The sequence below is a fragment of the Leucoraja erinacea genome, chromosome 23 (genome assembly GCF_028641065.1).
Source record: "Leucoraja erinacea ecotype New England chromosome 23, Leri_hhj_1, whole genome shotgun sequence".
Taxonomy (NCBI): domain Eukaryota; kingdom Metazoa; phylum Chordata; class Chondrichthyes; order Rajiformes; family Rajidae; genus Leucoraja; species Leucoraja erinaceus.
The window spans coordinates 24,240,484-24,254,151 of record NC_073399.1 but is presented as its reverse complement, the minus strand read 5'-3'; the positions used below and the strand labels follow the sequence as shown (position 1 = coordinate 24,254,151).

Here is a 13,668-nt window from a genome sequence, read left to right as displayed (position 1 = left end):
CCCAATCTTCCCTTAATGCTTCTGTTGAGGGTGATTCTCTATTTAATATATTATTATAAAAGTATGATATTAATTTTTGTGAATCAGCCTTAATATTCATTGCTTCTTCTAAAGGATCTAAAAATATAGTTTGAAATCTATGTGTATATTTCTTCATAAAGTCACATACCTGTATATATTTAAAATATTGATTATCCTTCAATTTAAATTTTAATTTTAATTGTTGAAATGATAACAGTTTGCCCACTTCATACATATCCCCTACTTTCCTAATCCCCAGTCTATCCCATTGTTGATATGTGTTGTCGATGAGAGAAGGTTTGAATGCGGGGTTGTTCAATAGTGGGGTTAGTACTGATAAATTATTTAATTTCAAGGATACTTTTATTTGTTTCCAAATTCTTATTATATTGTGAATAATTGGGTTCTTCTTATATATTATACTATTCAATTTTATCGGTGAGAGCAGGATCGTTCCTATATCGTGCGGATAGCACTCCTCTTTCTCCATTCTTATCCACTCCCACTGCTGAGTGGAACTATCCAGCCAGTATATTATGTTCTTAATATGCACTGCCCAGTAGTAATATATAAAGTTAGGTAATGATAAACCCCCAACTTCTTTAGATTTGCACAAATGCTTTCTTTGAATTCTATGTGTTCTGTAGTCCCATATAAAATTAGTGATAGTGGAATCTAATTTTTTGAAAAAATATTTTGGAATATATATTGGGATCGCTTGAAACAAATATATTAATTGTGGTAAGAAAGTCATTTTTATAGCATTAATTCTACCTATCAATGAGAGCGGAAGCGTTTTCCAAAATTTAATCGTATCATTCAGTTTATTTAATAGTGGTATAAAATTGGCACTAAATAATGATTTGTGTCTTCTCGTAATTTGAATACCCAGGTACTTGAATTTTTCTGTTGCAATTTTGAAGGGGAATTTTAGTAAGTGTCTCGAATCCTGTGGTTTTAAAGACATAATTTCGCTTTTATTCCAATTTATTCTATATCCTGAAAAAGAGCCGAATTCCTCAATTAGTGTTAATAAGGTGGGTATACTCGTTTGTGTATTAGTAATATATAAAAGGATATCATCAGCATATAATGAAATTTTATTATTTGAGTCCTTGCTGTTATATCCGTGAATATTCGGGTGATTTCTAATCCTTTCGGCCAGCGGTTCTATCATAAGGGCAAATAGCAATGGTGATAAGGCACACCCTTGCCTATTACCCCTTGATAAGTAAAATTTTGGAGATAGCGTATTGTTAGTTAATATTCTTGCCGTAGGTCTATCATAAAATGCTCTGATTTATAAAGGCTAGCATACCAAAAGCTTTCTTTACCACCCTATCTATATGAGATTCCACCTTCAAGGAACTATGCACGGTTATACCCAGATCCCTCTGTTCAACTGTATTCTTCAATTCCCTACCATTTACCATGTACGTCCTATTTTGATTTGTCCTGCCAAGGTGTAGCACCTCACATTTATCAGCATTAAACTCCATCTGCCATCTGTCAGCCCATTTTTCCAAATGGCCTAAATCACTCTGTAGACTTTGGAAATCCTCTTCATTATCCACAACACATCTTGGTATCATCTGCATACTTACTAATCCAATTTACCACACCTTCATCCAGATCATTGATGTACATGACAAACAACAAAGGACCCAACACAGATCCCTGAGGCACCCCACTAGTCACCTGCCTCCAACCCGATAAACAGCCATCCACCATTACCCTCTGGCTTCTCCCATTCAGCCACTGTTGAATCCATCTTGCAGATCCATAGATGCAGAAGTAGGTCATTCGGCCCTTTGAGCCAGCACCACCATTCAATGTGATCATGGCTGATTATCCCCGTTCCTGCCTTCTCCCCATATCTCCTGACCGCTATCTTTAAGAGCCCTATCTAGCTCTCTCTTGAAAGTTTCCAGAGAACCAGCCTCCACCACCCTCCGAGGCAGAGAGTGCCACAGACTCGCAACTCTCTGTGTGAAAAAATGTTTCATCGTCTCCATTCTAAATGGTTTACCCCTTATTCGTAAACTGTGGCCCCTGGTTCTGGACACCCCCAACATCAGGATCATGTTTCCTGCCTCTAGCGTGTCCAAACCCTTAATAATCTTATATGTTTCAATAAGATCCCCTCTTATCCTTCTAAACTCCGGAGTTTACAAGCCCAGCCGCTCCATTCCCTCAGCATATGACAGTCCCGCCATCCCGGGAATTAACCTTGTAAACCTACGCTGCACTCCCTCAATAGCAATAATGTCCTTCCTCAAATTAGGGGACTCGTTTGTAAAATACTAAGGAATGATATAGAAGGAATTCTTAGAACAGTGTTAAAAATGCCAAGCTATTCTGATTTACACAATAAATAGCAGGACTTCACCTTTCTCAAAAGGGTCCACCGATGATGACTCGAGGAGGTTTTTGATGACGTTCACATCATTTGCTCTTGCAGCCGAAAACAGAGGTGTCTCAGTGATCCTGGAGGGGAGGAATTGCAAATGGCATAGTGAGGACTTTGGAACATCAAAAAATAGAGGCAGGAATATGCCATTTGATCCCTCATGCCGACTCCACCATTCAATGCTACTTTCCTGCACCTACCAATAATCCTTTAGTGCAAAACATGTCTAAAAATTCTCCCAATCTCTACTTTGAATACATTCTGTGACCAAGCCTCCATAAACTGTTGAAAATTCCAAAGACAATAACCTCTGGATGAAGAAATTTCTTCTCATCTTAATCCTGAATGGCTGGCCCCTTATTTCAAGTCTGTGACCCTTGGTATACATTCCTGCCAACAGCAGTGACCCAAACTGCTTAATCTATCCACCTATAACATGTTTGACATCTTAAAAATCAATCTGTTGATCCTTCAAATGCAGGTATATCCTGCCTTGGGTATTGGAGACTAGATATGTACACAGTGTACCAAGTGTCGTCTCACCACACTTGCTATGGTGAAAGCCCTCTACAATTGCGGTAATATGTAAAATATTTCTACTCTTTCTTCTGAACTGCCTCAAGTACACAGAAGCTTACTTTCAGCGATTCTGTACAGAGCCCGCAGGTCTCTCGGAACACCCGACACTTTTCAACATCTCGTTGCTTAAAATAATATTCTGCTTTTCATACAAAATTGAATGACTTCATATTTCTCCGCATTGTCCTGACCAATTCACTGCATCCTCTTGAAGACTTCCTGTTTCCTCCTCGCACTCACACTGCCTTGGCATCATAAGGAAACTAGGACATGTCATACTTAGTTCCAACTAGTTACAGCATCATTTACTCCCACCGTGTCCATCAACTAATTTGTAGCCTGCAAAAGTATATTAACCACATTCCAACCTATTTTTATTTTGTTCAATAATTATTGACCATCTTCTATAAATGTTGTTCCTTTGTTTAAGAAAGAAAGTTGAGAGAATCCAGGGAACTATAGGCTGGTTGAGCCTCACATCAGTGGTAGGGAAACTATTGGAGAGGATTCTTTGAGATATGATGGTTGATTATTGTTTTTCGGACTGAAGGCCAATGAGCAGTGGTATGTCTCAGGGTTCAGTGCTGGGCCCATTGTTGTTTTGTCATCTATATCAATGATTTGGATGAGAACCTACAAGGAGGAAATTGAATATTTTACAGGACCCCATGTTATAGGATCAGAATTAGGCCATTTGGCCCATAAAGTCAATTCCGTCATTCAATCATGGCTGATCTATCATTCCCTCTCAACCCCATTCTCCTGCCTTCGCCCCATAACCCTTGATACCCAATGGGTAACTTTTTTTACAGAAAGGGTAGTGGGTGTATGGAACAAGTTGCCAAAGGAGGTAGTTGAGGCGGATCACACTATTTAAAAGACATTTGGACAGGTACATGGATAAGATAGGTTTACAAGTCCATGGGCCAAACACAGGCAAGTGAGACTAGTGTAAATAGTTGGTCAGTGTGGGCAAGTTCATAAGTTCTAGAGGCAGGATTAAGCCAGTCGGCCCATCGTTATTCACCATTCAATCATGGCTGATCTATCTTTACCTTTCAACCCCGTTCTCCTGCCTTTGCCCCCTTAACCCCTGACAAGTTGTGCTGAAGGGCCTGTTTCTACACAGTACGACTACAAATCTAAATATACCATCTGCCCCTTTCTAATTATAATAAATCCATTCCTACCAGACTTACTATCAAAATAAACTGTTTCTTTCTATTTTATCAAAGCTTCCCTTTATTTTGACCAACCTAAAGTTAAATGAAAGTTGGAACGTTAATGGCCCTGTCTCACGGTGCGAGTCCATCCACGAGTGATCCCGATTTTAAAACATATCAAACTCGTGGTAATCACATAGAATTAACGAAGCGGGAACGTCGGAGCTCGTGGACGTAACTTAGCGACTCATAACACTAACGGCAGGTACTCGGGAAACTTGTTAACTCGTGAAAATCTTTCAACATGATGAAAGATTTCCACAAGTCAAATTTACTCGTTGTAAAAATTTACTCGTTGTAAAAAGTAAAAATTTTAAACTTTTAAACTCGTTGTAAGAACGTAGTAGCCCGTGAGTTTACCGTAGTGACACGTGAGTCTACCGTGGGCACTCTTTAACTCAGCTAGACAGGCAGCATCTCTGGAGAGAAGGAATGGGTGACGGGATGACGTTTCCAAAATTCTTGACGTTCCCGCTACGTTAATTCTACGTGATTACCACGAGTTTGATTTGTTTTAAACTCTGGATCACTCGTGGGTGGACTCGCACTGTGAGACAGGGGTTTTAATTGCAAGTCTTTCTTTGTGATGCAGCAGGTGTTGCTGCTAACTCACAACTCAGGATCAGGATTCAATCCTGACGTCGAGTGTTGTCTTGGTGGAGTTTGCATGCACCCTCTGTGATGGTGTGGGTTTACTCTGGATGCTCCAGTTTCCTCTCACATACCAAAAACGTGCTGGTAGGTGAATTGGCTGCTGTAAATTATCCCACATATTGTAATTGTAATTAATTTATTTGCCAAGTATGTAAACGTACAAGGAATTTGATTTGCCAACAGTCATACAAAAAAGCAACAAGATACATAACCACATAAAAATTAAACATAGACTTAAACAGCCACCACAACTGGCATAACCCTAGGGCACACAGCATTAGCGGAGACCCACAGCCATCAATTCAATGACCGGGCCACACATACACTCCTTCACCTTGATGTGACCAGAGTTGTACCGACCACTGTCACTCTCGCTGCAGTCCCTGTCCGCCCCGAACAGTCAGAAAGTCGTTCACACTCACACTAGACTCCAGGATGTCCTCATGGAGCCATGTCCCCGCAAAACACAGAAATCACTGCATTCACGGCACTCCCTCCGAGTCCTCACCAGTACAGGCAGCAATGTCCATCTTGTTTTTTCGGCGACCTCACTTTCCCCACTGTGATGGAAGGCAAATAACTGCTTTCTCATGCGGTCGGGACAATCTAAACTTCCGCAGATGGGGCAATCAAAGCTCCCGCATCGGGGCGATTGAAGCTCCCGTGATCGGGGCAGTCGAAGCTCCTGCAGTTTTAAGAGCTCCCGCAGTCCATCCCTAACAAAGGGACCACCAGCTCCACAATGTTAAAGCCGCAGTGCAGACGGAGATACAATGAAACGATTTCCCTCGAGGAAAGAGATAAACAAGGTTCCCCCCCCCCCCGCATAATACAAAAACGAAAAGTACACTAAAAACATACAAGTAAACACAGACCAACAGCAAAAGAAGAAAAAGACGAGACAGACTGTTGGTGCGGCTGTATATACGTGGCAAAGGTAATGAAGGGACAGAGAAGAATTTGCAGGGGTTGGGGGAAATTAGATGAGGGAGAATGCGATTGATGGATTTGCTCTCCTGAGAGCCGGTATGGATAAAATGGGCCAAATGGCCTCCCTGTCTATTGAATTAGTAGAGTCGATAGAGTCATACAGTCCTTTCAGCACAACCCATTCATTGTCTCTCTGAGCTAGTCCCATTAGCCTACATTTGACCCATAATCCCTCCAAATCTTTTCTATCCATATACCCGTCCAAATGTTTATATAAATTTGTAATTGCACCTGCCACCGCAGCTTCCTCTGACAACTCGTTCCATATACACACACCACCCTCTGATTGAAAAAGTTGCCCCACAGGTCCCATTAATAGTGTTCGCTCCTTAATTAAATTCACACCCTCTTGATTTGGACTCACCTATCCTGGGGGAAAGACTGTGACCTTATCTTCACTCCCCATGATTTTACAAGCATTTCCCTCAGCCTCCTATGCTCCAGGGAATAAAGCCCCAAACTATGCAGTCTCTTCTGGCAACTCAAGCCATCCAGTCCCATTAACATCCTCGTTAATCTTTTCCAAACCCTTTCTAGCTTAATGACACAAGAAAGTCTGGTGTATCAATGTGAAAGGTTATAATTAATTTGGGATCCATGAAAATAATTTAATTTTAAATATAACCATATAACAATTACAGCACGGAAACAGGCCATCTCGGCCCTACAAGTCCGTGCCGAACAACTTTTTTCCCTTAGTCCCACCTGCCTGCACTCGTACCATAACCCTCCATTCCCTTCTCATCCATATGCCTATCCAATTTATTTTTAAATGATACCAATGAACCTGCCGACACCACTTCCACTGGAAGCTCATTCCACACCGCTACCACTCTCTGAGTAAAGAAGATCCCCCTCATGTTACCCCTAAACTTCTGTCCCTTAATTCTGAAGTCATGTCCTCTTGTTTGAATCTTCCCTATTCTCAAAGGGAAAAGCTTGTCCACATCAACTCTGTCTATCCCTCTCATCATTTTAAAGACCGCTATCAAGCCCCCCTTAACCTTCTGCGCTCCAGAGAATAAAGACCTAACTTATTCAACCTACCTCTGTAACTTAGTTGTTGAAACCCAGGCAACATTCTAGTAAATCTCCTCTGTACTCTCTCTATTTTGTTGACATCCTTCCTATAATTGGGCGACCAAAATTGTACACCATACTCCAGATTTGGTCTCACCAATGCCTTGTACAATTTTAACATTACATCCCAGCTTCTATACTCAATGCTCTGATTTATAAAGGCTAGCATACCAAAAGCTTTCTTTACCACCCTATCTATATGAGATTCCACCTTCAAGGAACTATGCACGGTTATTCCCAAATCCCTCTGTTCAACTGTATTCTTCAATTCCCTACCATTTACCATGTAAATATGCAATTAGCAATTGCAATTGCAATAAATATGCAAATAGCCCCAAAGTTTCACCTTTAAAATCAGTTGCTGAAATGTGGAAGCGCCAATGTTATGACGGACAGTATGAAGTGGGGCTGTCACAGTCTTTATTGAGGAAATCTTTGGGGTGCTCCTTCCAGCAGATATTGATTACCTCTCTATCCTTGTTAAGCTCTCCCCCATTTTTTGCTCTCAGCAGTTTGGCTCTAGGTTGTTAGAGACACTGACGTTTCACAGATGAATCCACACATGATGAATCCATGCATGAATCCACGATGAACGGTCTCAAACTGAACGTCGTATTTCTCTTTCCCTTTCCACAGATCATGCTGGATCTGCAGAGTATTTTCAGCATTTTAAGATCTTATTTGAAATACGATGTTGGCAAACCTGCATTTCAAATATTTTGTCATGAGGGCAATCACCACCAATTGACCACCACCACCGATCTTAATTTGCCAATCATCACCGCTTCACATATGTCCAACTATCATTTGACCCCATCCTACATCCCCAATTCCATCAGCCGAAACAAGGGTTATGATCCAAAATGTCATCTGTTCATTCCCTCTGCTGACCTACTGAGTTCCTCCGGCACTTTAAATTTTGCTCAAGATACCAGCATCTGCAATCTCATGCAACTCCATTGCTCTTAGCTATCCTTATCGTTGAGATGTTACATTGCAGTTAAACAAGGTGTTGGTGAGGTTGCACTTGGAGTATTGTGTTACATTTTGGTCACCTGCTGTTGAACAGATGCCATTATGATGGAAAGAGTGCAGTGATTTCAGAGGATGTTGTGAGGACTTGAGGGTCTGAGCTATCAGGACAGCGTAAGCAGGCTAGGACTTTCTTCCTTGGAGCGCAGGAGGCTGTGGGGCAATCTTACAGAGGTGCATAAAATAATGAGGGGAATAGATAGTGTGAATGTGGAGCCTTTTTCCCCAGGGGAGTATAAACATAAATTAAAGCGCATAGGTTTAAGGTGAGAGGGGAAAGATTTAATAAGAGCCTGAGGGACAACATTTCCACACAGAGAATGCTGGGTATATGGAACAAGGTGCTAGATGTAGTGGTTGAGGCAGGTAAAATAACACCAATTAAAATACTTTTGGACAGATGCATAGATAGAAAAGATTTTGTGGAAGACAGGCCAGGAAGGGAAAATGGGACTAGCTAGGAGAGGGTATCTTGGTGGGTGTGGACAAGTTGGGCCTAAGAGGCCTGTTTCCATTCTGTGTGATTCTATGACACACACATTCACAGTTATGTTAGATGCCCCCTGTTATAAAACCTTACTCAAACAATCTCCAATAATACACTATCTCGTTAAAACTTCCCATTGTTTAATATCAAATTACATACCCATCATTGTCAACATACTACATCCCTGTTTCACGTAGCCTCGTGTTAAACTACTATTCGTTACAAAACCTCTAGTTACAATACGTTACTCTGTCATTACACTTGTCCAAGTTACAAAGCTCCCAGTTACATATCTATCCTGTTGCACAATTTCATGCAGCAAGTCCTTAAATACACGTATCAGAAATATCTTTTCACTGACTTTGGCAGTCACATAGTTTGGCAATCCCTCTCGTACCTGTCCCCACTTCAACCTCAGCTGGATTATCAGCATTCGCCTCCTCGGGACTTCAAGCCGTCATTTCAACCAAGGACTCTCAATTTAGGGAAAGGGAAATATGCTCGGAAGGACACCTGCTGTGAATGCAAGGAAACAAACTGCTGGTGTAGAATCCAAAAGTATGACCCAATAGCTACTTATCATACACGAGCTCGGCCACTGACTATTTTTAATCATCGCAGGTTTAATCAGACTCGGTGTCTGCCCCCTGCCTCGTTTCTAACAGCAACTGGAAGTGCAGATTTCGGAAGATTTCAGTCCCTCTCTCCTGTTCAAGGAAGGACGGCATCTACCTCTCACCTCTTCTCCTGCAACATGTGAAGTTTGCTGACTGTCTCCTCCCACGCGATCCTTGGCTGGAGTTTCAACATTAGCTTGTTGATACAGTCGGAGACAGACCATCTCCCGCTTCCCGTCAGAAATCCCACCATCTTTCATCTGTTGCCTCCAGCTCTTTTTTTTCTATAGCCAAGAAAAAATGTCAGGATCCTGAAGTAAATGCTCTCACTATTCCCAAACAGTCCCTCGAAGTTATCAATGCCCTTGAAGTGGGCAAGAATTTGCCGTGAGCCTTCACCTGTTCAGGGCCCACATCCACACAGTTTATGACCTGTATTGTGTTGACTTCATGGTTTAACCCCCTTCTGTCCACTGAGCAGCGAATAGAACAAAGAACAATGAAACTTGTCGCATGCAGAATGAAGTTCATTGCCGAGTGGAGGCAAGGGATAGCTCCATGGTCCGAGATGTGGGGACATCTCTCTTTATTTCTTGCTTGTTTGAAGACAGGTCTACACTGCCCCTTTAAGAAGACATTAAAGAGGTTGGTGACACAACACCTGACCGGCAATGGTCACTCCTACCGAGGGCGTAGTCAAGTCAGCAGGAGAATTTTCTTTTAACGTTTGGCAAACGCTTATGGTGCAGAGTGATTAGTCGGCAAGGGAATGAGGGCCAGGTCTAGATCTCACATCAGGAGATGACAAGCTTCCCAACAACAAATACAAACAATCAGTTCCACTGATTATATCATACTGTGCAGTGTTTCCATACCCGCGGAACTTGTTATTACCTGGAATAATTGTGGTAAATAATACTCATAGATACATTGATCTAGGTTAGTAAAACAAGATTTGATGCGGCAAGATGCAGTATAACTTCCAGCACGGACCATTCTGTGCTGTATATTCATGGTGTGTAATCCCACTGATCTGGATTACACGTTTCCTTACCCTTCCTCCTCTATTCCAATGCTCTCTCTTGAAGGTAGCAAATCTTACTGCACAGAGTTTCCCAGCCACCAGCAACCCCAATACCTGCCTGAATATCTTCTCTGCATTCACTAGTCCAAGGTTAATTGAGCCTGATTCAGTTACCGCAACACCACCAAACCACATCCACGCGTCCCACAGGATTAGCATGTTCATTACAACCAACAACTGTTATCTTGGCTCAGATCAGCAAACAATAACAGTGCATTCTGATGAAAGGTCTCGACCTAGACGTCACCCTTTCTCCAAAGATGCTGCCTGACCCGCTGCTTTAATTCAGCATTTTGTCTACAGTGCATTTATAAAGCAGTGAAAAATCCCATAGGATTTTGAACATATCAAACTTTACAAAGTTGTCTGGACCTCAGGTGATGGAACCTGTTCTCAAAGCCTTTTCCTGAGAAGACTGAGGAAATGCGGCATGTCTCCAGTGACTCTTACAAACTTCTACAGATGCATCGTAGAAAGCATATTGTCATGTTGCATCACAGCTTGGTTTGGGAATAGTAGACGGTACAGAAACTTGAAAGCGCGCATCACCATATTAAGGAACAGTGTTTTCCCCTCGACTATCAGGCTTCTGTATGGTCCATCTATAAGCTAGGGTACTGTTCAATTCACCTTTACCCACTTGACGACATTGGATTTAGTATAAGGAAGTGATGCACTACAAAGCTGAGAACTATAGTCTACACTCTGTACCTTTCCCTTTGCTCTATATATTACAAGAGTTTGAACTGATTGTTTTGCCCTATGGTACATCTGATCTCCTTGACTAGCATGCAAAACAAAGTTTTTCACTGTACCTCGGTATATGTGACAATAAGCACCCTAAACCTTAACATCTCTAATCAGAGACATTTAATACAATTGAAACAGAGTTAATTAATGTAAAAAATAATTTGCATTATTGAAAAATATCAAACTTATTTTAAAACACATGTAACCAATGGTGATTAATTAAAAACAATATTAATTAAAATTGTACTTGAGCCTGTGCCTATCAGCAGAACAAGGGGTCAGATATACTGATGTGTTCCTCCTTCTGTGTTGTCATCTGCAAATGAGGAAGTCAGGGGCTAGCTGACCTACCATGAGCACCTCACCAAAACATTGCCATGAGACAAATCCACTTTAGCCCAATAGGATTGATGATTAAAAGCTCAGTCAAAGATAGGTTTTAAGAGAAATCTTAAAGGCTAGGAGAGATCAAGGGGTCTTAAAACGAATTCCAATTCAGGGCCTCATTATTTTAAAGTACATCCATTAATAAAGTAATTAAAATTGGTAATGTCCAAGAAATAGAGGAACAAAGATCCCAGTAATTGTCTTTTGACTTATAGGAGCTGAAGAAAAAGAAAGAAAGGGGGAGAGAAAAAAAAAGCAATGTAATGTTTCATGTCAATGATCCCTCATCTGACCCATGATTCATCATGAAGTTTAAAAATGGAGTTTCACATTACCAGTGTGGAGCTCTCTTACCTTGCACGTTCTTCCAGGGTCGCTGCTGCTGTCCTGCTGACCTTTAGGCCTCTGGTTGGTGGCAGCAACCATGCCAACTGCCTACTGATCCTGTCAAAGTCCTGCTGACCACCTGCCCAAGTCCCCCATGGACATGGGTCAGAATTGCAGCACAATTGGAAAAGTAGATAGAAAACCTTCCTTACATTTGTGAAAATCCAGTCCTAGTTATCCCTTGTACTGTACAAAGCATAGGCCCAACCAATATCAGAATGAGTCTATTATCTGCAAAAACTAACATAAAAATCAGCACTCTGAAAGACCTAAAGTGCAGGGGTATCTCAGCGGATTAGGCAGCATATCTGGAGAACATGAATCGAGACCCTTCTCCAGACTGATTGTAGTAGAGGGTAGAGATTTGGAAAAGAGGTGGGGGCAGGACCAAAGCCTGGCAAAAGATGAGTGTATTCATGTAAGAGGGGATGGGGTTGATTGGCAGATGGCTGGACAGAGGCCAGTGTGAGATATGAAGATAAGGATAGAAGATGGACGAAGTTCGAAGACAAAGGAAGGCATACAGGTGGAAGGGGACAGGAGGAAGGCGAAAGGAAGAAATGGGTGCACATCCAGCTGAAGCAGGGGGAAGAAAGGGGGGAGAAATGGGGGGAGCAAAAGTGGGGCATTCTTTACCTGAAATTGGAGAATTCAATGTGCATTCCATTGGGCTGAGTGGAATATGTTCTGCCAGTTTGTGTGTAGCCTCATTCTGGCAGACCCTGGTGAACCAAGTGCAAATTTTCGGCAAAATGGTCACCTAGTATGCGCTTGGTTTACCAATTAAAGAAGGACAGGTTGGGAGCGCAGAATGCAGTAGAGGAAGTTAGGGCAATTGAGTTGTGTGTGGGTGGAGGAGGTAGCATCAATGCAGTCGTCGATGTAGAGTTCAGGGAGAGGGCCATGGTACGCTTCGAACAAAGATTGTTCGATGTGCCCTACAAAGACACAGGCAGGCGTGCCAGGGCCCCATACCCAAACTCTACCTCCGCTACATTGACAACTGCATTGGTGCTACCTCTTGCATCCACACACAACTCACTGACTTCATCCGTTTCACCAATAACTTCCATCCTGCACTCAAATACACCTGGACCATTTCTGACATTTCCCTACCATTTCTAGACCTCACTATCTCCATCGCAGGTGATAGACTACTGACCGACATCCATTATAAACCCACTGACTCCCATGGCTATCTGGACTACACTTCTTCCCGCCCTGCTTCCTGTAAAGACTCCATCCCCTACTCCTAATTCCTCTGTCTACGCTGCACTTGCACCCAGGATGAGGTGTTCCACACCAGGGCATCGGAGATGTCCTCATTCTTCAGGGAACGGGGGTTCCCCCTTCTACTATAGATGAGGCTCTAACCAGGGTCTCTTCTATACCCCGTAACTTTGCTCTCACTCCCCATCCCCCTACTCGTAACAAGGGTAGAGTTCCCCTTGTCCTCACCCTACCAGCCGTCACATGCAACAAATAATCCTCGGACATTTTCGCCACCTCCAACGGATCCCACCACTGGCCACATCTTCCCATCTCCTCCCCTGTCTGCTTTCCGCAGAGAGTGCTCCCTCCGTAACTCCCTGGTTAATTTGTCCCTTCCCACCCAAACCACCCCCTCTCCTGGCACTTTTCCTTGTAACCGCGGGAAATGCTACACTTGTCGCTTTACCTCCACCCCCCCCCCCCCCTTGACTCCATTCAAGGGCCCAAGCAGTCTTTCCAGGTGCGGCAGAGGTTCACCTGCACCTCCTCCAACCTCATCTATTGCATCCGCTGCTCTAGATGTCAGCTACTCTACATCGGTGAGACCAATCGTAGGCTTGGCGATCGCCTCGCCCAACACTTCCGCTCAGTTCGCAATAACCTACCTGATCTCCCGTTGGCTCAGCACTTCAACTCCCCCTCCATTCTGAATCTGACCTTTCTGTCCTGGGCCTCCTCCAGGGCCAGAATGAGGA

The 13,668-nt window shown here is 42.7% G+C and overlaps 1 protein-coding gene across 5 annotated transcripts in view; it reads right to left on the bottom strand.

The window, feature by feature from the left end:
- LOC129708397 (transient receptor potential cation channel subfamily V member 5-like) overlaps positions 1-9,876 on the bottom strand; it is a 48,798-nt gene extending 38,922 nt beyond the window's left edge. For 2 of the 5 annotated variants that reach the window (XM_055654109.1, XM_055654113.1), the window contains exons 1-2: positions 5,310-5,576; positions 2,411-2,508 (exon numbers count right to left, since the gene is read on the bottom strand). In XM_055654109.1, the coding sequence (XP_055510084.1) occupies positions 2,411-2,508; positions 5,310-5,479 (268 nt within the window). In that variant the 5' untranslated portion in view covers positions 5,480-5,576. Of the gene's footprint in view, positions 1-2,410; positions 2,509-5,309; positions 5,577-9,215 lie in introns of those variants that run through there. The other 3 variants (XM_055654112.1, XM_055654114.1, XM_055654111.1) reach the window with 3 other exon arrangements.
- Positions 9,877-13,668: the final 3,792 nt, after the last annotated feature.